This window comes from Bubalus kerabau, chromosome 20, assembly GCF_029407905.1.
Source record: "Bubalus kerabau isolate K-KA32 ecotype Philippines breed swamp buffalo chromosome 20, PCC_UOA_SB_1v2, whole genome shotgun sequence".
Taxonomy (NCBI): Eukaryota; Metazoa; Chordata; class Mammalia; order Artiodactyla; family Bovidae; genus Bubalus; species Bubalus kerabau.
The window spans coordinates 40,360,388-40,387,780 of NC_073643.1; the positions used below are offsets into that span (position 1 = coordinate 40,360,388).

General features: G+C 42.8%; 1 protein-coding gene across 7 annotated transcripts in view; it reads left to right on the plus strand.

Moving 5' to 3' along the window:
- Nucleotides 1-27,393, plus strand: part of CADPS (calcium dependent secretion activator) — a 474,061-nt gene that overhangs the window by 193,576 nt on the left and 253,092 nt on the right. For all 7 annotated transcript variants that reach the window (XM_055558508.1, XM_055558510.1, XM_055558511.1 and 4 more), the window contains exons 4-5: nucleotides 14,893-14,973; nucleotides 24,503-24,736. In XM_055558508.1, coding sequence (XP_055414483.1) covers nucleotides 14,893-14,973; nucleotides 24,503-24,736 — 315 coding nt within the window. The remainder of the gene's footprint in view (nucleotides 1-14,892; nucleotides 14,974-24,502; nucleotides 24,737-27,393) is intronic.

A 27,393-nucleotide genomic window follows, 5' to 3' on the forward strand; every position in this document is an offset into this window, starting at 1 on the left:
CATCTATCTGCCATAAAATGATGAGACTGGATGCCATCATCTTAATTTTCTGAATGTTGAGTTTTAAGCCAACTTTTTCAAAAACTCTCCTCTTTCACTTTCATCAAAAGGCTCTTTAGTTCCTCTTCACTTTCTGCCATAAGGGTCGTGTCATCTGCATATCTGAGGTTATTGATATTTCTCCCGGTAATCTTGATTCCAGCTTGTGCTTCATCCAACCTGGCATTTTGCATGATGTACTCTGCATATAAGTTAAATAATCAGAGTGACAATATACAGCCTTGATGTACTCTTTTCATGATTTGGAACCAGTCTGTTGTTTCATGTCCAGTTCTAACTGTTGCTTCTTAGCCTGTGTACGGATTTCTCAGGAGACAGGTCAGGTGGTCTGGTATTCCCATTTCTTTCAGAATTTACCACAGTGTGTTGTGACCCACATAGTCAAAGGCTTTGGCATAGGCAATAAAGCAGAAATAGATGTTTTTCTGAAACTCCTGCTTTTTCGATGATCCAGCGGATGTTGGCAATTTGGTCTCTGGTTCCTCTGCCTTTTCGAAAACCAGCTTGAACATCTAGAAGTTCACAGTTTACCTACTGTTGAAGCCTGGCTTGGAGAATTTTGAGCATTACTTTGCTAGCATGTGAGATGAGTGCAATTGCACGGTAGTTTGAGCATTCTTTGGCATTGCCTTTCTTTGGGATTGGAATGAAAACTGACCTTTTCCAGTCCTGTGGCCACTGCTGAGTTTTCCAAATTTGCTGGCATATTGAGTGTAGCACTTTCACAGTATCATCTTTTAGGATTTGAAATAGTTCAACTGGAATTCCATCACCTCCACTAGCTTTGTTCATAGTGATGCTTCCTAAGGCCCACTTGACTTCGCATTCCAGGAGGTCATAATTTAAGCATCTATTAAATATCAAACACTACACTAAGTGTTTTCAACAACCTTGTCTCATTAATTCATCAAAACCACCCTGCCAAGTAGACATTATTATCTCCCTCTCAAAGTTAATTCTGCAACTACTTCTTGCATACCTACCATGCATCAGTCAGGATATTTTGTAGTGGACCTGATAGACACAGTCCCTGTCATCAAGTCACTTATGGTCTTGCAAAGAGCATGACCTGGAGCAAATAATGGCACATGTGATTAGATTGGTAGAAGAGGAGGTTCAACATGTTGTGGGAACCTTGAGGAAGTGACCTTGGCTGGGGTGAAGAAGTATCCTAAGGAAGCAGCATCATGGTGACTGGGAGGTGGGTTAATGAGTGTCAGCCAGATGAAGATGGCAGAGGAAGGCAGCACACGCACATTGGCTTGGGGCCATGAATAAGTATGTCATGTCTGAGAACTCGGAAGCAGCCCAGAGTGGCCTGGGCCCAGAGGGCAAGACAAAGCAGTGGGAAAAAAGGCTGGAAGGCCGTGCAGGAGCCAGATGGTAATGCTGCCTCAGCTTCGTTGTTGTTTTTCATTTCCATTTTGTATTGGGAAGTACTGGGAGTATAGTTTTAGCAATGTTGTGTTAGTGTCAGGTGTAAAGCAGACTGATTCAGTTATACATACATGTGTATCTATTTTTCAAATTCTTTTCCCATTCTTTCTCAATATTCTGTTATTATAGAATATTGACCAGCATTGTCTGTGCTATTCAGTAGGTCCTTGTTGTTTATCTATTTTAAATGTAGTTGTGTGTATATGACAATCCCAAACTCCCAATTTATCCCTCCCTGACAGTGTTTCCCCTTTGGTAACCATAAGTTTGTTTTCTGAGTCTGTGGGTCTGTTTCTGTTCTGTAAATAAGTTCAGTTGTATTATTTTTTAGATTCTGTGTATAAGCAATAGTACATGATATTTATCTTTGTCTGACTTACCTCACTTAACATGATAATCTCTAGGTTCATCCACGTTGCTGCAAATGGCATTATTGTGTTCTTCATGGCTGAGTAATATTCCATTGTATAAATGTACCACATCTTCTTTATCCATTCATCTGTCAATGGACATTTAGGTTGCTTCCATTCCTTGGCTATTGTAAACAGCACTGCAGGGATTTTAGGGTGCATGTATCCAGTTGAACCATGGTTTCCTCTGGATATGCTGTCCAGGAATGGGATTGGTGGGTCATATAGTAATTCTGTTTTTAGTTTCTTAAGGAACCTCGATACTGTTCTCCATAATGCCTGTACCAATATACATTCCCATCAACAGTGTAGGAGGGTTCTCTTTTCTTCACACTCGCTCCACCTTTTATTGTTTATAGACTTTTTGATGCTGATCATTCTGATTAGTATGAAGTGATACCTCATTGCAGTTTTGATTTGCATTTCTCTAATAATTTAGCAATGTTAAACATCTTTTCATGTGCCTCTTGGCTGTCTGTGTTTCTTCTTTGGAGAAATGTCTATTTAAGCCCATTTTTTTATAGAATTTTTCTTTAATTGAGCCTCATGAGCTGTTTGTAGATTTTGAAGATTAATCCCTTGTCAGTTACATCATTGAAAATCTTTTCTCCCATTCTACAAATTTTATTTTCATTTTGTTTATGGTTTACTTAGCTGTGCTGAAGATTTTGAGTTTGATTAGGTTCTGTTTGTTTGTTTTTGTCATTCCCAATGCTGTAGGAGGCTGATTGAAAAAAAATATATTGCTGCAATTTATGTCAAGAGTGTTCTTCCTGTGTTTTCCTCTGAGAGTTGATAGTATCAGGTTTTACATTTAGGTCTTTAATCCATTTTGAGTTTGTGTTTGTGTGTGTGTGTGTGGTGTTAAAGCATGTTCTAATCTCATTATTTTACATGTAAACATTCAATTTTCCCAGCCATATTTATTGAAGACGCTATCTTTCTCCATTATATAGTTTTGCCTCCTTTGTCAAAGATTAATTGACCATAGGTGTGTGGGTTTATTACTGGGATTTCTGTCCTTTCCATTGATCTATATTTCTGTTTTTGTCCCAGTGCCATACTGTTTGTATGACTATAGCTTTGTAGTACAGTCTGCTTTGATAAGGATCTCAGATTCCTGTTGCCAAGGATAATAGAGTATTACTGTAGGGGCTTAAGCATGAGAGAAATGTGAGCAAATGCACATTCCAGCAAGATGAGCAGAATACACTACAGGCATCCCCTCAGAGTGCAGTTCTCAGCATCAGCATCACTCAGAATGAGTAAATTCTTGATTCTCACCCCAGACTTACTGAATCAAGGCTTTCAAGGAATGAGGCCCAAAACTCTCTTTTAACAATTTCTCTGGTGGATTCTCACCATAGTTTGAGAACCACTGGCTTTTGGTAAAGACTGTCGACCTTTACTGCATGTTGGAATCATCTGAACAGGTTTTAAGAAAAATGATGCCTGCCTGAGCCCCAAGCCAAATGTCTGATTTAGTTGATGTGGGTGTAGTCTGGGTATCAGGATTGTCTTTCCTGTCCCCCAGATGTTTCTCATGTATGGGCCAGGTTGAGAACTGCTTTGTCAGAAAGGATGCAGGCAAACAGGCCAGTGCTCCATGGTGGAGACAGTGGTAACCTGCACTAGGAAAGTGGATGAACAGATTAGATGCATTCAGGAGATACAGTAGACATGACTTCACAGTTAAGAAGGAATAAACCAACCTAGTCCCAAGCACAGTAACCAGCTGCTGCCTCTGTACACTGAGCTTCAGTGGCCACACTCCCACCCTGCTAGACAACACCTGCTCTCTCAGTGGCTTTGATCTCAATGTCCTCAGGATGGTCTAAGTGAACTGGAGCATCTCCCAGCCCCAGCAGTAAAGATCATTAAGATGATCCATAAAAAGCACAGCTGCGTCCTTCATGCTGGACAAAATTCATAGGCTCTGGCCCCAAAAGTACTAAATGATAGCCTGACTCTGTGTCCTCGCATCAATCTGAGGCATCGTGCTAAGTGCCTTATAAGTACCATCTTCTTTTATTCTCACTACAAACCTCTGCTGTTGGCATTGTTAGTATTAGGACTCCCACTTTGCAGATGAAGCAGCAGACACAGAGAATATGTTGTCTGCTAGTAAACGGCAGAGCAAAGTTTTGAGACCAGGTCTGACTGTTTCTGGTTCCCTGGGTCCCTGACTATTGTGCCCTACTGTCAATCCTAAAGAAAATCAGTCCTGAATATTCACTGGAAGGACTGATGCTGAAACTGAAACTCCAGTTCTTTGGCCATCTGATGCGATAAACAGACTCATTGGAAAAGACCCTGAGGCTGGGCAGGATTGAAGGCAGGAGGAGAAGGGGATGACAGAGGATGAGATGAATGGATGGCATCACCAACTCGATGGACATGAGTTTGAGCAAGCTCAGGGAGTTGGTGATGGAGAGGGAAGCCTGGCAGGCTGCAGTCCAAGGGGTCACAAAGAGTCGGACACGAATGAACAACTGAACTGAACTGAACAATTATTGTGGCAGGAAAAGAAATCCAAAACATGTGACACAGAGAAGGTTGAGATGCTAGACAGGCCAGCACTGCCTACAAGAGCAAGTTGATATGTGACCAAAGCAATCCAGGAGGGCTTCCCTGAAGAATACGGGTCTGGAACCAGCCCCCTGAATGATACATTAGATTTGACATGGTGGAAGGCAGAGGGGAGGTCATTGCAGGACTCGGGTGGGGGTAGGGGAGGCTGGTTGAGCACTGCAGGATCATAAAGGAATGGATTGGTTTCCTTTCCAGGGTATTTTTATATATTTATTTGCTGCTCACTCAGAGAATTGCTGCATTTGGAGCTCTTGGGTTATATTTACTGCATTGCCAGAAGCCAGCAAAGACATAAAATGGGTGACTCAGATGTGGAGGATGTTCTCATTGGCTGGCAGACTCTGGGAGCTAAACCTTGCCTTTTGCAATCAAGGAGAGGTGCATCCTTCAGAATGGAGACTTTGACCTACACAAGGTCTTCTCTTGGAGAGGGAATAAGGCATGGGAAAGAAAGACACTAATGGTCTTATTTTACCTTTTCCACTAATGTTGAATGCTTTTTATGAAAACAGAATATAATTGAGTGTGCATGGGATACCAAAGTCCACAAATTACCGTGAAACAGAGCCCTCATAAAGACTCACATCGGAGGCAAGGCTGCAGATTTCATCAGGTTCACCCCCAGTAATAACGATAGAAGTAATAATAAACCTACAATGTGTCAAAATCCTCGAGTGTGGAAATGTCTATTATGATTGTCATCATAGAAGTCCCCTGAGGAAATTATTTTAGAGTTCCAGGCACAGATGCTCAGAGAGGTTGAGTTCCCTGGCCTTGGTCACACAGTGAGTATGTGATGAAGGTGGGGTTTGATCTTAAAGTTTTCTGGTTCTAAAAAAACAGGTTTTCTGGTGCTCTGTTTTCTCAGGGTTATACCCTCTGTGCAGGGTCAGTTGTCTCTGAAACTACCAGCAAATGACTTCATCTTTTGAAGCTTGCTTTCCTGCATGGAAGTAGAGGAAACCTGTTCTGCCATTTTAAGTGTTAATAGAATCAGAACTCGTGTAAGGATGAAGTATACGGGCTGCAGAATGCCAAGTGCTAATAGCTGCTAAGATTTACAGAAAGTGCGTGCAGGCACTCGGCTAAGCATCGTACATATACTATGTGTGTGTTTAACCTCTCATCAACCCTACGAAGGAGGTATTCTCATTATTATTCCCATCATAGAGTTAACAGAGTTGAAAAATTAAAAGTGAAGACTTGGAGAAATCGAATAACTTGTTCAGTGTTGCTCGGCTTCAAAGCGGAAAGGCAGCAGTTGATCTTGGACAAGAGAGGTGTGACCCTCTTCCACAGCCTCCACGTTGGAGGTGGACAGAGGGGAGACGGGCTGTATGAGACAGGAGGACAGGAGCTTGGAGGCGGCAGCCAGGCACTGAGTGTAGTAACGCAGGCCTGTCCAGACCTCAGCGTGTTTTTGAGTCTTGAGCTCCGGCACCCACACCCCCTGGGTGGAAACTGACTGTGTCCTGGCTGTAACTTTCCAGACCGCAGTGCACCAGGAAGGCAGCATTGGCTGGAGCAGTTTGTCTCTGAAGGAGGATTAAAAAAAAAAAACAAAAAAACAGGCCTGTGGAGGATAGGGTGGGGTGGGGTGCGGGGGTGGAATGCCGGGAGGGGCCTCTGCTCTCCTCCGCAGTTGCTCCTGGCAGCCTCCCTCTCAGACACGAGTCCCTGGGCACTGAGGGAGCAGCCTGGGAAGTAGAAAGGAAACAAGGGGAACAGATGGAGCTAAACTCAGGTCAGCAGGTGGCTTGCCCTGCAGTTGCTGATAGGCGCACCTGCGTTGGTCCCCAGTAGCCCAGAGTTAAGGATGCTTTATCAGCGATGTGACTGGGTATAAGCCAGCCAAGTTCCGACTTTATGTATTTCAGGGAAAGTGGCCCATCGCAGGACACAGTGCTAAGCAGGCAGACAGAGCCTGGAGTGAGCAGGTTGGGAGCATAGTCCCAGCCTCATCACTGATGATGATGCTGTGACTGTGGGTGGGTTACTTTCCTTCTGGTCACAGTTCATTAACTCAGTCCTTTAGTCCTTTAACTCAGGCAGTCATCAGAGCACACTCTGTAGTTGGCACCAGGCTGGGTGCCAGGGATGCAGAGGTGAGCAAAATCACATCCCCTGCCCTCACCGAGTTTACAGTCTAGTAGGTGGACAACACATCATCTCATGAGTGGATGTAAAACTATAATTGCAGTGAATGCTGATGAAGGGAACGTGCCCGCACTGGGAGAGCGTATGGCAGCAGGAACTCCCCGCGTCTGGTATGATCAGAGAAGGTTTGCTGCCAAACTGAAGGATGGAGGAGCTTATGCTTAAGTCAAGGAGGAGACAAGGGCAAGTGCTCCAGGTGTGGCAGACAGTGTGTGCAGCAGCAGCAGCAAGCCAGCCTTTCCACAGGCCTGGGCGGAGGACAGAGGGGAAATGTGGTGCCTGACAAGCCGCAGAGCTCAGCAGGGTCTCTACCCTGGTCTCTACCCTGAAGTCACTGTGTCATCTCTGAATCTCCTTCCAGCCACAGTTCTGGGTCATGTCAGTGTACTCCTGAGACTGAACTCGGTCCATTTGCTCTGAGGCTGAGGACTAGAGATTTGTCCAGAAAGCAGAACAATTACTCAAACAACGCATTGAGTGCTCTGCCTGTTTATTTCAATTTTCTGCATATTTGAATCACAGTCCTTTCTTCGCTTAATGGTGGGTTGCTTTGTGGCAGTAACAGTGATGACTGGATGAGTCCAGAGATGGACTCGCCTCCACAAAATGATAATGTGTGAGCCCCAGAGCACTGAGGCATCCCTAGGGAAAGCTGGTATGCAAGGATGTCTCCGGGCACACTGGCAAGGCCCGCCCTCCAGGGCTTGTGAAGCCAGTGAGGGGGCTGCATGCCTAGGCCCTGGCATGACGTCTCCGTCACCCCAGATGTCAGACGGGGCCTCCCAGATGGGTCCCTTTTCACTGAGACATAGACTTACTTGCATAGTGTAGGTGCTTCTTCCCTGCCTCCTTCTCTTCTGCCCCCACACCAGATTGTGTCATGGACATGAGAAAAGTGAGGTGCATGGGAGGACTGCCTAGGCGAGCATGGCCCAAAATGTGTGCGGTGTTCACATGTACTACCCATGTGGTCAGATATGTTTGGGAAATACGGACCCATACAACCTTGCCTTCATGCAGGATTTCCCACTTAGGTGTCTTCTTGCTTCTCAGAAAGGGGAGAGAGGAACACACAGAACCCTATCTCATGGAGGGTCCCTAGGACTCGTGTTCCCCAGAGTGTAGCTTTGGGAAATGCTCCTCTAGGTTTTTCAGAGACTCCTGGAACATAACCTCTTAGGGTTTGTTGTTTATCAGATGACGGGGTTATGGACAGAGAGGCCATGACTCTGGCCTGACATCTTCTGGCTAAGTTCAAATCATGAACGGAACACAAGTGCCTCTGGTCCACACCAGGGCTCCCTCGTCGCCCAGCCTGGTTTCTTTCATACATCGCAAAGGGCATGGAGGGGAGGTAACATCTGGTGAACACCCATCCTCAGAAGAGTTCTAGAAATGAGTTGCTAAGCTGTAGGATCTCGTATGTGCACACCATAATCATCCCACTCCATCATGCTCTAAGCACACCGAGGTGAGTATCTTATCTTCTCCCCTTTTCACAGACAAGGAAACCAAGGCTTAGAAGGGTTCAGTCACCTGTTTGATCCCTTTGAGTAAGGAAATTGCAGAGTCAAGGTTTGAACCCAAGTCAGCCTGACTTCCCTTGAAGCACAAGGTCTCATTCAGTCCTTTCTGTAGCTGTGCAAGGTGAAAAATAGTCCTCCCTCTGCAGTAAAAACTGAAACTCAGAGAGGTTAAGAGAGATGACAGGGTCCTGCAGCCAAGGATTGGGATAGGTGGGCACAGACTCCCCCTGGGGGTCCTCCACCGTGCGGCGTTCCTGCCAGTGCCAGCTGGCCTGACAGCCATGATGGGTTGAGTTCTCGTGTCTACATTGACCGAAAGGGCATAGCGGTGAGTGGAGAGAATCCTAGACCTCTGGATGGGCTTGAACCCCTGGCTGAGGTGATACCTGTCTGCATTAACCCTGTGCCGAGCTTAGTCCTCCATCACTTTAAAAGAAAAGCCCAGGGAAATGGTTTCTTTTGCTTGGCTGGCAAATCAAAACAACCACATTGCCTCTGTCTGACCCCTGCTAGTAGGAAGATTATTTGGCTAATTAGGTAAAAAGCCTTCATGCACATGTACATATTTTAACCCTAATGAGCTGTCACCAGGAAAGGTTTGCCCTTGGCCTGGTTCGCCAGTGGATCTCTCCTTTCCTTGGTGGAAAAGACCAGCAAGGTAAACAGAACCTTGTTTCCATGGAAGCCCCTTGCTGGCTTTTTCTTTTCAGCTCTTGAAAATAATTACTTGATTTCTCTTTATTGTGAAGGGGCCTCATCCAGTGGGTCTGTGGAGCCTTTTGGTGGAGGTTGGCCCCCTCTCTCACACCAGACTATTTTCAGGAGCTTTGGTTGCATTTCTGTTTCTATCTTTCCTTCAGATCATTAACTCTCAGGCAGCAGTGTCCACCTTCTGGTCATTCCTGTTAATTAAAGTCCAACAGAGCAAAGGACTTGACCCTGGAGAAAGTAGGATACACTGAAAAGCCGAGGAAATTTGTCCAGAAATGGAAGCCCCTATCAGTTTCCTTTTTGGGCACAGAAGATTAGACCAAGACACCCACATCCACACCTGGCAGAGACACTAGCCCATCCGGCACCTTCTCTCTGAATCTTTGATGCCCCATTGTGGGCCATGTCAGAATTACAGCCAGCATGAGCTGTTCTTATAACACAGCCGGCAGCCACTATTTTCTAAGCGTTTGCTGCGTGCCCAGGAGTGGGCCAAACGCTTTATATCTGTGGTCTCAGTGAATCCTCATTACTCCTTGGGTAGACTTATTATCCTGATTATTCAGATGAGGAGGCCTGAGCACAGAGAGGTTAAGTAACTTGCCCAAGGTCACACGGCTACTAAGTGGCAGAGCCAGGATAAGGACATGCCCGTTGCTGTCATTTCTTAGGGAGGCCTCTGGCACCGCTGCAGCCTGCCCAGAGGAAATCAGTCATGATAGGAAACAGAGGGTGGATATTTTTCTTCCCCCCAGTCATGGGGTGGTGGGGATTCTTTGTATTGAATTAAACAAAGAGTGAGGAGTTAATTGTCAGGGCCAAAAAGAAAACCAAAACAACACACTAAAAAAAGAAAGTCAATGTTAAGCAGAACAAAAAGAGTTTCAGGTTGAGGCAGGGCCAACTCCATTTCACATGGCTCATGCCATTTTACTACATTCTTGTACATTACAGAGACTGTTTCCTCATCTATAAGATGGTGATGATGAAGGTACCTTCCTCATAAAGATGTTTTGCATGGGGAATTTCCCACACTACCCTGTGGAACACTTGTTTTCACTGAAATAACTATGTCAAAGACAATATTAAATGCAGTTAAGTAGGCTTATTTACTACAGAATTTCCCTAAATATTAATTATGTAAATATGTGTTATGAATTTTCAGGAGGAAGCAATGTTTCCTGGCCCAGAATCCTTTTCCTGGGAGAATGCATGTTAAGATTTATTTCTTGGAACCCCTGAGAAAAGGGTTTAATATACGTCATACAATACCTGCTCTTGAAATAGGCATCCGTAAATTCTAATCCCTTCTCTTTTGTGTCCAAATTCAAATAATCATAGCTATTCTTTCTAGATTTTGAGCTCCATAGAGTCAGGGGCTGGGTCCGTCTTGTTCCTTTCTGTATTCCAATATCACACATAGCAAGACATTCCATAAAAATATGATGAATGAATAAGTAAACCAATGCATGAATGAATGACGTTTCATGTAGACCTAGCCTGCTCATCATCTTCACTGCTGGCTTTCTTTGCCATTTGTAGTTGTATTTGGTGAGGCCAGTGGGAGCCCTCAGACACCTCTGAGAATTTTCATAGAACATTTTTTCTCTTTTCAGTTTTAACCTCTGTGAGCACCATATCTTCTGACAGAACCTGTAACTGTAGCCTCTAACCACATAATTGTGCTTCTTCTCAGTGAAGTAGTCAGACATTTCTAAGTGTTCCCAGTGGATTTGCACCTGGATATGAAGAGGTCTGAAGCTTCCAAGAAAGAGACTGAAAAGCACTTCACTGGAGCGTAAACCAGCCCCGAGGATACCAGGTTTCCTATGTGCGCTGGTTGTCAAGCAGTGATGGATGGCCCACTGGTCAGTGCTGTGACTGCTGATTAATTTAGAACAGGATTTCCAACTCTTGTTCTTTGGGCATTATGCAAAAAAATAGAATTTTAAGTTAAATAGTGGTTGAATTGTTTCAAAATCTGACAGTTTTCCTTACTGAAGAACTCAGAAACTGTATTTCAGCACAGCATTTTCCAGGCTTATCTAACATTCTTTTGGAGCCTTTCCAAGTCCTTTCTTCTGGAGTATCTAATAAGGTTGTTGTTCAGCAGAACACCCTTTGAGAAATACTAGATATATGGCCAAAAGTTACAATCCAGTCTTCATGATCTAGAAAATAGTTCTGCTCATCAAAACGCTGGAACAGCAAAATTGTGTAAAGCAATTAGCCTTCAATAAAAAAATTAATTAATTAAAAAAAAACCCATGGAAGAGAGAAGATAAGGCAACTCTTTAATTGACTAGGGTGATAAAAAGAGCATAAAGTCAGGTATGTTTTGTAAAACAAACCAATGAAGGCTATTCATGGTACTTCAGAGAAAAAATGATTGTAAATTATCCAGTTTTCTTATTTACATCATAGTAGACATAACTTTTTTGTATAATTCTTCAGTGTATTCTTGCCACTTCTTAATATCTTCTGCTTCTGTTAGGTCCATACCATTTCTGTCCTTTATTTTGCCCGTCTTTGCATGAAATGTTCCCTTGGTATTTCTGATTTTCTTAAGAGATCTCTAGTCTTTCACATTCTGTTGTTTTCCACTATTTCTTTGCATTGTTCACTTAGGAAGGCTTTCTTATCTCTCCTTGCTGTTCTTTGGAACTCTTCATTCAAATGGGTATATATTTCCTTTTCTCCTTTGCCTTTGGCTTCTCTTTTCATAGCTATTTGTAAGGCCTCCTTACACAACCATTTTGCCTTTTTGTATTTCTTTTTCTTGGAGATGGTCATGATCCCTGCTTCCTGGTACAGTGTCACGAACCTCCGTCCATAGTTCATCAGGCACTCTTGTCTATCAGATCTAATCCCTTGACTCTATTTCTCACTTCCACTGTATAATTATAAGGGATTTGATTAAAGTCATATCTGAATGGTCTCATGGTTTTCCCTACTTTCTTCAATTTAAGTCTGAATTTGGCAATAAGGAGTTCATGATTTGAGCCACAGTCAGCTCCCAGTCTTATTTTTCCTGACTGTGTAGAGCTTCTTCATCTTTGGCTGCAAAGAATATAATCAGTGTGATTATGTATTGACCATCTGGTGTCAGTATTGACCATCTGGTGATGTCCATGTGTAGACTCTTCTCTTGTGTTGTTGGAAGAGGGTGTTTGCTATGACCAGCGCGTCCTCTTGGCAAAACTCTATTAGCCTTTGCCCTGCTTTATTCTGTACTCCAAGGCCAAATTTGCCTGTTACTCCAGGTATTTCTTGACTTCCTTTGTTGGATCATCGAAAAACCAAAAGAGTTCCAGAAAAACATCTACTTCTGCTTTATTGACTACACCAAAGCCTTTGACTATGTGGATCACAACAAACTGTGGAAGATTCTTAAAGAGATGGGAATACCAGACCACCTGACCTGCCTCTTGAGAAATCTGTATGCAGGTCAGGAAGCAACAGTTAAAACTGGACATGAAACAGCAGACTGGTTCCAGATAGGGAAAGGAGTACATTGAGGCTGTATATTGTCACCCTGCTTGTTTAACTTATATGCAGAGTACATCATGCGAAATGCTGGGCTGGATGAAGCACAAGCTGAAATCCAGATTGCAAGGAGAAATATCAATAACCTCAGATATGTGGATGGTGTGACTCTTATGGCAGAAAGCGAAGAATTAAAGACCCTGTTGATGAAAGTGAAAGAGGAGAGTGAAAAACTTGGCTGAAAACAACATTCAGAAAACTAAGATCATGGCATCTGGTCCCATCACTTCATGGCAAATAGATGGGAAAACAGTGGAAACAGTGAGACTTTATTTTTTTGGGCTCCATAATCACTGCAGATGGTGACTGCAGCCATGAAACTAAAAGACGCTTACTCCTTGGAAGAAAAGTTATGACCAACCTAGACAGCATATTAAATAGCAGAGACATTACTTTGCCAATAAAGGTCCGTCTTATCAAAGATATGTTTTTTCCAGTAGTCAGGTGTGGATGTGAGAGTTGGACTATAAAGAAAGCTGAACACCAAAGAACTGATGCTTTTGAACTGTGGTGTTGGAGAAGACTCTTGAAAGTCTGTTGGACATCAAGGAGATTCAACCAGTCCATCCTAAAGAAAATCAGTCCTGAATATTCATTGGAAGGACTGATGCTGAAGCTGAAACTCCAATAATTTGGCCACCTGATGCAAAGAGTTGACTCATTTGAAAAGACCCTGATGCTGGGAAAGATTGATGGCAGGAGGAGAAGGGGATGACAGAGGATGAGACGGTTGGGTGGCATCACCAACTCAATGGACATGAGTTTGAGTAAACTCCGGGAGTTGGTGAGGGACAGGGAAGCCTGACATGCTGCAGTCCATGGGGTCACAAAGAGTCAAACATGACTGAGTGACTGAACTGAACTGAGACATAACTTACTTTCTGTACTATTTCATAGCGTAGATGAGTTTTTTTTTTTTTTTAATGTGGAGTTGGGTTTTCATCTTCAAATTTCTGAATAAAAATGGCTCTTGAAAGAAAAAGACTTAGAAAACTCACAAGTTCTTAACTGACTTTTTGTTGTGAGTTAACATGTTCTGAAATGAAGAATAGAGCACATCCCTTTTGAATGTCACTGTTCCATACTTATTAAACTCTTCTGTGAGTAAAATAATGTATCAATTACTGAACAAAGCAGACTCATTATAGTTTGAAGGGTAATGCTAAGCTTGCTTAGAAATGAAGAGAGAACTTTTAATTTCTAGAGCAGGGATCAGTAACTATGGCCCACCACCTGTTGTTCATAAAACTTTATTAGAACACAGCACCGCTCATTTATTTAGATATTGTCTGTGTCTGTTTTCATGCTTCGTTGGAAGAATTGAATCACAGCAGCAGAGACCTTATGGCCCTCAAAGCCTAGAGTCTTTGTTATATGGCCCTTTGTAGAAATACTTGAAATATCTTTCACAGATTTGTAGAAATATGGCAAAGGGATGCTGGAGATTACATAGCTAACACCTTTATTCTGTAGATGGTAAAACTGACACCAGAGAAGTTAGGGGATTGTCTCCTCATCAGAAAAGACAAAGATAGATTTCTTTTTTTTTGTTGTTAATCACATGTAAATGTAATATAGATGTGCCAAAAGTCGACTGAGTGGGTAACTAACCTCAAATTTCACAAACAGTTCATGGGTGACCTCCCTTTGAAGCATACTCAGTATAGTTTCTAAGGCATGCATTCGATTAGTTAGAAGGAGACATGCACCTACTTCTATACTGTTTAATTTTTCATGGATTTTTATTGGAATACAGTTGCTTTACGATGTTGTGTCAGTCTCTGCTGTATAACAGAGTGAATCAGCTGCATATATCCCCTCTGATTTGGATTTCCTCACCGTGCAGGTCACCACACAGCATTGAGTAGAGTTCCCGACATGATACAGTTGGTTCTATTAGTTATCTATCACTATTTTATACATAGTAGTGTATATAAGGTATCAATACCACCTGAGACGCTGCCGCCACCTGGAGTACTGGTTGAGAAGGTCTCAGGGCTCAGAGAGAAAGGATGCAGTAACCGACTAATCATCCATGGTCCAGGGGTGGGAGAGCAGCAGGATATATGCTATGTAGGTGCTTTGGGTGCGAACTGTGTCTGCTCCATGAATTGCTAATGGTTATATTACCATCTCCTTCCCTGTATGTCTGCCCTGTGAACACTTTCTTCATTGGACCCCAAACAGAAGTGCTGCATCAGGCCCTCATTAGAAACACTACTGCCTAGAAGTTCATAAGTGATTCTATCCAAGTTCATTCAGATGCCTTTCTTAGGAACAACCTGCCTACGCCATCACACTGTCTAAAAGGATTTGTCTGTCACACAGTACTTAAGTTTTAGTGAAATAGGTCCATGGGAGCACAGAGTAAGAGTGTTAATTGTAAAGTCATGAGTTCCTGGACTTTTGTTGTCACCCAAATTCAAAGTCTCCATGTTTGTGCTTTTGTGCAGCTGGACAATCCGGATGAGCAAGCAGCCCAGATCAGACGAGAGCTGGACGGCCGTCTCCAAATGGCAGACCAAATAGCCAGGGTAAGGAAACTCTGGGGACATGTGCTGGGGGACCAGAGCTGAGTCCCACGCAGGGAGAACACTGACTGTTGAGGGCTGTGGAAAGACAAAACTGAGAATCAGAGAGGAAGAAAGATGAGGACAGTCATCCTGATGGAGTCCTCAGCCCTCCTCCTCCATGCATTCCTTGAGACAATGCATGTATTTCCTGTACTCCAATCCATTCTCAGATCCAGCCTCACCTTCCTTCTGAGTCCCTGCCTTATGTTTCCACCTGTCTGCTGAGCATTTCCACTTTGATAATCCCCTTCATTTTAAGTTGGATATGTTCAAAATCTCACTCCTTACCTTCTTCCTCTGACTGAGTGTCCATACCTACTTTTACTCCTCTTCATGTGGCCTCTGTCTAATTACTGTGGATGACACCTCCTGGTTATTGTCGATTTCTCCTTCCTCCCCACAACACTCCACACTCAGTCCGCCACTCAGCTCATTGATTCTGCCTCCCAAACGTGGGTCAGATCCCTTTTGCTGCGTTCCAGCACCACTGCCAGTGCTTCAGTTCAGGTCCTCATCCTCCAGGCATGGATCTTACAGTAGCCTCCAAATGGGGATCCACTCCCTCGCCATTTTCTGTCCATCCTGCACATAATTGTCATTCTAAACCTTGTATATGGACATCTCAAAACAGAGCCTCAGAATCCTTCAATAGAATACTCCACTGTCCCCAGAACAGAAGCTTGCTCCTTTAGAATGACATTCAAGGTTCTTAATCCACAGACCGTGTCCTTCCTTACTGGCCTCACCCTCCCATTACTTTCCCACCAGGACTCCCCATTCCAGCTGCACAGAATGTCTCCCTCTAACACGTCCAGGCCCTTTCCAGCCCCAGTGCCTTTGTACTCACTAGCGTTTCAACCTGGAATGGCCTTTCTCCTCTCTTCTACTTATCACGCCATCCTACTCAGCCTTCAGTCCTCAATTTAAGACCCCTTCTCTAAGAGCTTGTCCTCCCCACTTTTGTGCTTTTTTTTTTGCCATATGTAAACCCTTATAATGACAGTTCATGGAGTGGTGATTCTTCACTGGCATGATTGAGTCTCCCAGTAGGTAGGATTGCTTTAGAGTTGGGGTTTTGCCTTCCTAATGATGACTATGAGCCTAAGTGTTACCTGCTCTTCTGCTGTTCGTTTGTGTGGTTATTCACAGTAGTCACGCTAGTGGTGTTTATTAGTATTGCCTTTGTGTCAAGCATGTTAAATGCTTTACATGTACCATCTCATTCAGTCCTCCAAACAGTCGTGTAACGACATTTCAGTTATTCTCGTTTTAGAGAAGGGAAAAATCTAAGCTAAGCAGTTCTATAATAGTTAAGAGACTGACTGCACTAGGCCTTTAACTCAAGTCTGACTAAGTATCAGGACTGGAACAGGGTGAGGTACTCACCTCAGATTCAGAATTTAAAAATTCCGGGTGGGAGGATGTGGGCATCAAAATAATATTTTAATGCAATACTTTAAAAATCATAACCAATGCAAAAATATCCATGAAGAACAAAATATCAACGTTTTAAATAACAGCATCCTGCTGGTTCCTGTGGTAGCCACAGGCCTTGTGTGCACGTGAGGGTGGGGCTGTGGGAATCGAGGACGGGCAAGATGGACACAGAGTAGAGCTTGGCGTTCACCTTCCTCTCTATGGGAAGAAGTGTATCAGGATTTGCACACATGGAAAGGAATTCTACTGGAGGAAAAACCCAAGGGAGATTCCAAGAAGCAGGAAAATTCCCTTTCATGCTCAAGCACTTTTGTTGAAATATTTTGCATCTAGTTTTTGGACACCTTCAAAGTTTATATTCGAGTCAGTCTGGTGGCTAAAAATAGTATACAGTTGTTTGGCTAAAGGTAGTGTAAAAGACTCTCAGTTTGAAAATCCTGCTTAATGTGGGAGTAAACATCAATAAGGCTTTAAAATGTACTTCTCTAAAGTCAGTCTCTCCTTGGCAGATTATCCAGAAAATAGAGGTCATTTCATCCATGCCCTGCTCTTAGGCAGCTATTATATCCACAGCTAGTAAGTATTCAAGCGACTTAAAATTTTATACACACTTCCAAAATGAGCTCATGGCACCTTTATTTTAGTTGTCTTGTTTACTTTGAGGCTTAACAAGATAATTTTAGAAACTCACGTAGGCTAATTTTAATTTTTAAAATATCATGGATGAACAGCTGTTAACATAGTGAGCCAAGTTGCTCATTTCTGATCAGTAAATGAAGAAATTCTCTCCCCTGGCCCACATCACCGGATACTCTGACACCAAATAGAGTACCACTGACAACTTAGAACTAGACTTTCTTGAACAGGGAAATACGCAACTGAAGTGAATCTGGGTCAAAATTTACAAAGAATGGAGAATAATTTCAGAGTATATTGAGGGTATATTTAAACATTCAGGAGGATTTCTGTGAGTCTGCCCACTACTATCTTCTGCTGTCCTGGACATTTACTGTCTTCTTTTGCAATATTCATTCACACGCTTGGTCTCCTTGGAGGCCAAGGAGTAACTTGGTCCTGGAAGTGAGCTCCTCATGCAAGTGAAATCAGTCACAGCTTCCAGCCTATCCTGGCCACCAGTGATTGGTCCAGAAATGGGTACACCTAACCAATGAAACCCCTGAGACCTATGGACCATGAACTAACAGAGCTGTGTTGTGTAGTGGCAACAAGATGTTTACAGTCATGTTCAATTCTTCCATGTAGGGAAGAGAAGAGAAAAGAATGAAGCCAATATACAGAAATAAACAGAGTATCCTGAGATCCTCAAGATGTTTAAACCCCCTAGATCTATTTCGTCTTGACCTGCAGCTATAGAACTACTTTTTGTCCTGTTTAGTGGAATGCCAAGGAAAATAAATTTTCCTTCTGCTTAAACTAACCTGGCTAATACTAAGGAAGAATGAGAACTGTCTTGTCTACTATAAGTTAAATAAAGTATCAAGTTCTTAGAGAAAAGCTAGTTCATGAAGAGATATTGAAACAAAGCACCCTTGCTTGTCTTCTTTCAGCATGTCCTGATTTTTCTATTTCTAGCATCACAGTGAATTTTATTGAGGGTGTGCAATTCAACCCATATGGCTGAACTTCAGCTCCTGTAAATATCATAACCAGAAATTCCTGGAGATAGATGTCATCTGCCATACATAATTCACTCTGTTCTCTGAATTATAAGATGAGTGTCTTGATTGCAAATTAGAAGCTCCAACACAGGGAAGCTTTTTACAAGAGGGTGTCGATTCTAAGAATTAGGGAATGTCTCACAGAGCCCACGGGCAAGTTATAGCCAAGATGTAGGAAGGATGTGGAGCCAGGGGCCACCCAGGGGTCAGGGTTTCCCCTCTTCTCTTGAGTCTGTATGTCCCGTTCATTATTCCTTCTTTCTCTGCAAATCATCTTTCTTTGCTTCTCAAATGAGAAACATGGCTATTCCACAGGTTTTCATTATGGCCAGATAGGAAATGATTCAGCCAATCAACCTGTCTCTCAGATCTCTCTCCCTCTCTCCTCTTTCCCCTTTTTTCACTACCCCTTTCACATTCACAATCTCAAGAGTCAGGCCTCCGAATGACCCAGCTTAGTTCAAGGGCCAGCCCCCGGAGCAATTGATCAATCCACCATGAAAGGGAGTAAGGGTCTTAATGAAACACATGAATGCTGGTGATACATCACTGAGGGTGAGGATTCTAACTCTAAAAGCAGGGCTGTGGGTAGAGTGGTCATTATAAATTGGGAGCTGCTTGAAGATGTACACAAAAAACTGTTGCTTATGTGGTGTTTACTATGTGCCCAACTCTCTCCTAATCATTTTACATCTGAGAACCTATATGACCCTCCAACAACTTTATGTTTATGAGAAAGGTGCTATTATTATCCCCTTCTGAGGATAATAGAAGAGGTTGAGGCATAGACATTAGAGGCCTTGGCCAAGGTCATTCAGTGACCAGAACCTTCTCTCTTAACCATCATGCACACTACCATCCCAAAATGCCATCCCAAACACAAAGCTTCATTTCCCCATCATTCCAATCCAAGGGTTTGACATGCCTTTCACCCAGGCCTTCACCTTTCTGCATCCTGACCTCTCTCTGCTAATCAGTCCTTTATTAAATCACACTGGCTGTGTGATTTCACATAAAGTCTTATTCAGACCTGTGACAGACAATTCTGGGCATTGCAATAATTCTCCCCAATTCAGGCACATCAGAAAGTGTAAGTGGTGCACCAGAGCGCACCCAAGCTAGTAAGGAGGAAGCTGAGTGCTTTAACTCCAAGCTTCATGTTCTTTCTTTTCAGTAGTCAGAGGACAGGCAGGAAGTTCCACCAGGACAAGACTGTCCCAGCCCCTCCCTCCCTGACGATTGCCTCTCCTGGAGCCTGCTTTCTCTCTTCCACAACAATTTACTGTGCGTTCCCTTCGGGTCATCCAGAGGCCCAAATGAAGCAGTAGCACATGGCAGGCAGAATGGGCTCCTGGCATTCTGAATCCCTTCTACTTTGATTACCTTGGAATCTGGGAAAGAGGTGGTAGGGACCTTGGTGGTTCTGCCAGCAGCATTCTCATCCTCACGCAATTAAACAAAAGGCAGATGTGTGTCCTTTCTTCCTCGGAGAGAAAGGAGCCAAGTGTGAGGTGGCTTTCCTCCACCTGCAGTCCTACCATGTAATCTGTCAATTCAGTCACACCAGCATCCAACAAATCATCAGACAGACGGCTGTGTGAGCCCTCACTGTGAACATCAGACACGATGCCTTAAAAGTTCCATGAAGGGACCTGAATGCATTTCTAAAAGTCTGGTAGGAAAGACTTCTTAATCCCTGCTCAAACATTTTCCGAAATCCTCTCATGTTGACATTAAAGTTCTCCAGATTTCACCCAGGAATTAAGTCCAAGTTATTTAAATTACGTGATTAGAAGTTGACACTGGAGCTTACACCGGCAGCTTGTGGCATTAGTGCTGCTGTGATATTTGCCAGTTCTTTTGGCCACATTTTGGGGTAAAAGTCCAAAATTTTTGAGCTAATTATATAAGACAAATACAGCTTCTGCAGTATTAGAGGCAGAGGTCTGGGAGTGAAATACCATTGGTTTTTCAAGCTATCATTTAAATGTTGAGTTGCCATTTAAACTCTATTCTCTGCAGAGCAAAATGACTATCTCATTCCGTGGTCCCATTGCAAACATGATGATGTGCCTACGTGAGAAACAGCATCCAAATATTTCTGTGATGGAAAAGTTCTGCTCCCTGCATTGCCAAAAATCAGATCAGAGTGGATCCTCTCCTTCCAGAGAATGATACCACCTCCACCTTAATAAATGTTCTTGGACCTGGCATCTATCCTGGGTCATAAAGTAGCATAGTGTCCAAGCATATAGTAATTTAGTTCAGTTTTTTTCCTGAAAAATGTGTGTAGGGAGCATCTCCCTGACTCTGACCTTTCACAGGTAGCTAAGAACCCAGGGGAATCTGACTTCAAAGAAAAATCTAAATCCCAGGGAGGTTCATTCAAAGGAAAGTAAATCTATGTAATTCATAAAAGCTAGGAAGTGCAATGAAGCCACTTAAGCACAGCTTTGAGTAAAAGAACCAACCCAGGAAGCTGTACTAGCTGTGCTCCAAATGCTTCTAGTATCTGTGATGCTGATTTTGATAATAACTACCAAGACCTCCTTTCTCTCATTTAACACACTCACCCTTCCCCCATCACTCCCTACACTTCACCCATCTCCCAGCATTGTACAGGCCACATTGGCTGGTGATGGTGGGGTGGCCACTGCTGTGGAGGACTTGGCTCTGGCCCATGCTCTGCTGAGCACTGTGAGCTGTACAGCAAGGTGTGTGGAGGGTGCTCACTGCTGAGAGGCCCCGAAGGGTTCACCTCGGCCCTGACGCCACTTGGGGCCAGGTAATCCAGCCCTGTTGTGTGGGCTCTGGGTTTCAAACTCAGTTCTGCTGATTATGGATGGAACTTCTGTATCTCATTTTTGTCCAGCAAATGGGAATAAATGGCAGCACCAGCCTCACTGGGTTGTGGAAAGATTAAGGAGGTAGAGCATATACAGTGCTTAACTTAGTACCCAGTAACCTGTCAGTGCCACGTGGCAGCATGGTCTTTTCTGTGTTCCCCACTATGACTGTGCTATTGTTATTCGAGTGCTAGTAGTAGCATGGTGCCTGACACAATTTGATATGTATATCTGTGTAGGAATATATGTATATATGCATATACATATGTGTGTGTGTAAATATACATATATATGGGCTGAGTATATGTGTATACATATCTATGTATGTCTATGAACGCTCAGTGGTCAAAAAGTATTAATGTGTATTATCTCTTACTCTTCACAATAACTTTTTAAGCTTTGTCATTCACATTTCAGATATAAACACTGTTATTCAGACAGGTGAAGAAACCTGTTCAAAGTCACATAACTAGTGAATGGCAGGCCCAGGATTCAAGGCGAGTCTGTTTCACCGGTGTGGACTGGATAAGGCTCCTCAGTGCCCCTTTGTGCCTGCACATGCCTCTCACACCACGGGTGTCACATGGTGCCTGGGCACTTTCTGGCGAACCCCCCAACCTCTCAGCTGACTCCTTCATTCCTAGTGATAGCCGTACTGTCTAACGGGTGCTAGGAGCCCAGGAAGGGTCTGAGACGTTGTACTGACTTGGCACATCTGTAGGCAAGCTCCACATCTGGAGAGTGTCCTTGTACCACAGCCTTCCTTCTGACCATCTATAATGTCAGTTGTGCCTTGGGGTCTAAGGATTCTTTATCCAAGGACCCTTGCCAGCTTTTACATGTAGCTGCTTCATTCTGTATGAGTGAAAATGAAGAGGCATAAAAGCAAAGCAAATGACTGGCAGAGCTGTTAGCACTTTCAAATGCTGTTTTTCAAGATGTTCCCTAAATCCCTCAGTGTGGCCGAGCATCAGTAACTCCAGAAGGAATTGTCCTTGGGAGGCGTCCCCACTGTGGAATGTTATTATCCCAAAACCAAAACGAATGACCGGCAGAGAATTTCTGTGGGAGACTTTCTCCACTCACGTGCTCTGTCTTTGATAAAGCAATATGAATAAGCAATCCTTTTGTCAAGACTGATTTACTTTTATGCTTGGAAATGTAGCAATTGAGATGGACCACTACATTTTCCTTATTTTGGCACAACTTCAGCTTTGAAATATGTTTATAATGGGTGTGCTGCTGAAGACACCACTTTAGAACCTCAGCCGAGATTGACAGAATGCTATTGCGTCTCAAGGCTTAAGTACTCAGAGCAGAAAAATGGCCTTGTTTTCCCTTGCAGACCTCAGTTTTATGAGCCTGTTTTTATGCTGTTGTTAGGAACTGTCCAAGTTCTGGGAGGAGTGATCACTCTGGATTTTTCCAGTATTCTGCTGTATAAAGTTTGGTCGAACCCACCTCTGGGCCAGAGTGGTAGTGTCTATAACCACTGAGTCGTCTTCCAGAGTTTCAAGACTGTGGCAGAGTTTCAAAGCCTTTCAAATGAAAAGGCCTTCAGTGAGTCCCAAAGATGTGTGTGATGAAGGATCACACTTGATAGTAAGGCTGATTGGCAGGAAAGAACCCACTTCCTAGTCAGGATGGTTTTTCTCCCCATCTCTATGGCAACTGCAGGGCCAGCTGCTTCTAGTACAAATTAAAGATACCACTTACCCAGCTCCCCCAATATCCCATACAGATATGAGGTTTGGGCCCAAATGTAAGGAGAAAGGAAATATATGAGTGTAACGGCCTTCAGGCTATTATTATGTAACCTTTGCTGCTTGGCAGCCTTAACATAAATTAACTTACCTCATCCTTCTCTTCACTTGTAAGAAGTGCCATGTTCAAAAAGAGATGGAGAAATATTTGCAACTGTGTTCAGCTTATATAGACCTTCTTAGATTTATGGTTGCCTATTATATTTTTCATGGAAAACCAGCAAATACAAGTGGCCATGTCTCAGCCACATCAGCCCAATGTCAAACTCATCCTCATCCATCACACACTCAGCCCAAGGGTCACCTTCTCTAGAAAGCCACCTCTAAATCTTTGAGGAAGACTTCAGTTCTCATCTACTTTCATCATAGCATCTACCTTGATGTTTCCAATCCGTGTTCCCTGTGATCCAGGTGGAATTCTACCCTGAGCCACAGAGACGGAAGACATAACTCAGGTCTAAGCAATTCAACATGACCCACCGCTGGCCATGGAAACTGGTTCAGGGTATGCACATCAATCAGAGTTCTGAGAATTCTGAGATAAAGATGATCCATCTTCTATGAGCATCACGAGAGAAGATGTTCACTCTTCCTTAGGTATTGTGAAGTACAGGCTTTAGCAACCTTTTTATGACATAAAGAGGAGCCAGACTGAGCATGAAGCCAACTCAGAGAAACCCAAACCCAGTTTTGAAGGAAAAACTCAGTTATAATGATATTGTCTGACTCCTCATTCCAGCCTTGTTGGAAGCTGCCGCTACCCTAGGACATTTTCAAACCAATACATTCCTTTTATTGTTTAAGTCAGTTCAAATTAGATTTTTCTGTCACTTGCAAAAAAAAAAAAAAAGACATCAAACTGATTTGACTTGCACCTCACCTGCTCAGTTATGGAGCTGGACTGCAGAGGGCTGATTCTTTGAGAAAGTGATTGATGCAGAGTCTACTCATTCGAGTCATCCAGACAACTTAGAGCTGTGAAGAAACACATAGCCTGGCTAAAGCAAGTTGCCATTACAACTGAACTCTTAAGAAAAGGGAAACTAGGGGAATTGCCCAGTGGTCCAGTGGTTTAGACTCCACACTTCTGCAGGCAGTGTAGGTTCAGTGATCCCACATGCTGCATGGGGTGGTCAAAAAAAAAAGCAAAAAACAAAAACAGAGAGTTCAGTTCTGATACTGAGTTGTTTTATCTTCTTTTCTAAGGAATTTTAATCATGTTTTTCATCACTTCATTAATTTTTCTTGAAAACAGTTAAGTATTCCTCTTAGAAATAGCCACAGGCTACATTTGAAACATCTCAGATGAGCTCCTTTTGAATTATTCATGTGAAAAAATCTCTATAGATATCCAGAAATAAGGTGTCTTTCTGTCTCCTCAACTTAAAAACAACTGACTGCATTTTCCTAAAAAAAGAAAAATTGATTTGAAACCAGATTTGAAAAAACATCACCCTATTTTTCATTCCATAAATCAAATATTCTGATGATAACTTGGGGGGGGGGAGATAGAACTATAATAAACATTTCTGTCTTTCTTACTATATATTATGTGTTTCTTACCTGTTAGAGATGATAAATAACTAGAAGGCAGGCAGCTGTCTACTCAACTCGACTGAACATTTTTCTAGCATGTGCCACAGTATCTGGGAAAATTTCACTAGTGGTAGATGTCATCAGAACTCAGGGCTGAAAGATGAAAATCTTTTATGTAAATCAAGTCTTTATTTACTCCATGGCTCATTCCTTTCTTTTTCTTTATAAGGAACGCAAATTTCCCAAGTTCGTATCCAAAGAAATGGAAAACATGTACATTGAGGAGCTGAAGTCATCCGTCAACCTGCTCATGGCTAATTTGGAGAGCATGCCAGTGTCCAAAGGCGGCGAGTTCAAGCTTCAGAAACTCAAACGCAGCCACAATGCTTCCATCATTGACATGGGTGAGGAGAGTGAGAACCAGCTGTCCAAATCAGACGTCGTGCTGTCTTTCTCCTTGGAGGTAAAAAGCCCTAAATCCTTGAGAGCTTCCTGTCAGAGCAGGCCAGACCAGGGTGATTAGATGCATCACAATCAGCTTGTTCTCCTTTTTGCTCCCCAGGAGCAGTTATTAAAATAACAGCTTGCTAGGCATGGGTCAGCTAATCAGCAAGTAATTTCCCATCTCCAGGAAACCATCCTTTTCCTTAGGAAATGCAATCTTAAGAACCACCTATTAAATTTAATGTTGAATCACTTTGCCCATCTTAAAGCAGTTCTGAAGGATTTTGTAAATATCTTGTACAATTTAGAAAGTTTAACATTTTGGTAACCTATGTTCAAAAAAAACAGACAATCTAGCTTCATTTCATGGCAGGTTGACGGTTTTCTTTCCGATTCTCCCTCCCATTGGCTTCCCCATAGAAAGCCCCTTGTTGCAGTGGAGACTTGTTTAGTTTGTCTCATTACCCCAAGAAAGAACCCCTTTGGGCCAGAATTATGGCAGAAGTCTCAACATGTCAGTAGTTGTCTGTCACTTTGACTCACATGTTTGTTTATCATACATGCAATGTAAGGAGTGGATCTGATCTAACTGCATCAGAATTATTAAAAACTGGTTCAGTGTGCACATTCCAGCACCCCCAAAACTGTTGACCCAAATCTCTAGAGGAGGAGAATATAAAATGGTGTGGCCACTTTTGAAAATAGCTTTGTGGTTTCTCAAAATGGTAAGCATAAAATTACCAGGTGATCCAGCAATTCCACTCTTAGATATCTGCCCTAGAGAGATGAAAATACATGTGTCCACAAAGACTTGCTCACAAATGTTTATAGCAGCATCATTCAGTATAGCAAAAAATGGAAACAGTCTAAATGCCTATCAACAGATGAATGAATAGACAAAAATGTGGTACGTCCATAGAATGCTCTTCACCAATTAAAAATTAATAAGCTACTGATACATTTTTTAAAATATAGACGAACTTTCAAAACATTATGCTTAGTGAAAGAAGCCAGATGCAAGAGGCCACATATTATTTGATGCCATTGATATGAAATGTCCAAAAAGGCATATATCCAGAAACTGAAAGTAGGTTAGTGTTGTCTAGGACAGGAAGCAGCGATGATCATAAGGAAACTTATTGGGGGAGAGAAAAATGTTCCAAGCAGTGATTTGTTATGATGGTTGTACAATCTAATAAACTTATTGAAATTACCATATTGTGCACTTGAAACGGTGAATTATATGATATGTAAAACATGCCTCAATAAAATTGTCACGAATAAAATCTCCACACGGAGCATAGCCCTGGAACGTGCGTTTTAAGGAGCTATCCAGGTACTCCTTACATACTCCAAAGTTGGAGACCCATTCATAAAATATGAAAGCTCAAACTCTGTAAGGATTTTATGATAATCCAAGATAGGAAACTCAGAGAATAGATCAAATTTCTATAGATTTAATTAAAATTTGTAAAGATTAAATTAACATTTTAGAACATCATTAAGGCTTACTGTGAATGAACTGCCGGTAATTTGTTTTACTGTGCTCAGTTCAGATTGGGATAGTCACATTGCAGTATTTTCAACATGTATTTTGCAAGTGGAAGAGGCAGTATTCAGTTAAATATAGAGCACTTTGTGCATGAAAATATTACCAGTGTAATTTCACACAAACTTCCTTCCTTTTTTTAATACTGCCACCTGAGATACTGAATGCTTTTTCTTAGGTGTCTTTGAATTTGATTACTGCCAATTAAAGGTGGCAATTTATTCCCTACTGCCTCTTGTCTTCCTACTAAAAGGTGAGGGGAAAGTGGTTTATTGATTTGCATGAAGCTTTTAAGTCTGTAATTTTTTAATTCTTTATCAGTGCTCAATATTAAACAGCTGATTGTCAAAAATACCGATGTGGATGAGTCCCCAGCCGTACCCCCATGTGTACATGATTCAAACAGGTTGTAACTTGTAAGTGCAAGTTCAAAATGAAATGCCCTAGGTTTCCCAAATACTTTGTAATTAGAGCACTAGATTGCTCATCATTCTAAGTCAGCAACAGAAGGCCTTGTGTATCTGTTTGTGAATGTGTTTTGGTGGACACAGGGAGGGGAGCTAAAAAGAGGCAGAGAGAGAGAGAGGACTGTCATCTCATCAGGGCAGACTAGGTTTGAATTCGCAGGCTCGTACCGGATATATTTTATGTAATTATAGAATTGCATGGCTGGAAGGGACAGTAGAGAACAGTTCCCTGAAGCAGGAGAACTGATGTCCAGGAATACAAGGGGAGTGTCCCTGGGCAGGTGATGGTTAGGGAGAAGTGTTCTGATGAAAACCAGTAGGTATCTGTAGAATCCTTCACCATCATTCACTCAGTGAATCCTCACAACAACCCTTCAGGGCATTTGCAGATATGGAAAAAGCCTTGGAGTAGTTAGCTGCTAAGTCACTTCAGTCGTGTCTGACTCTGTGCGACCCCATAGACGGCAGCCCACCAGGCTCCCCCATCCCTGGGATTCTCCAGGCAAGAACACTGGAGTGGGTTGCCATTTCCTTCTCCAATGCATGAAAGTGAAAAATGAAAGTGAAGTCACTCCGTCGTGTCCGACTCTTAGCGACCCCATGGACTGCAGCCGACCAGGCTCCTCCATCCATGGGATTTTCCAGGCAAGAGTACTGGAG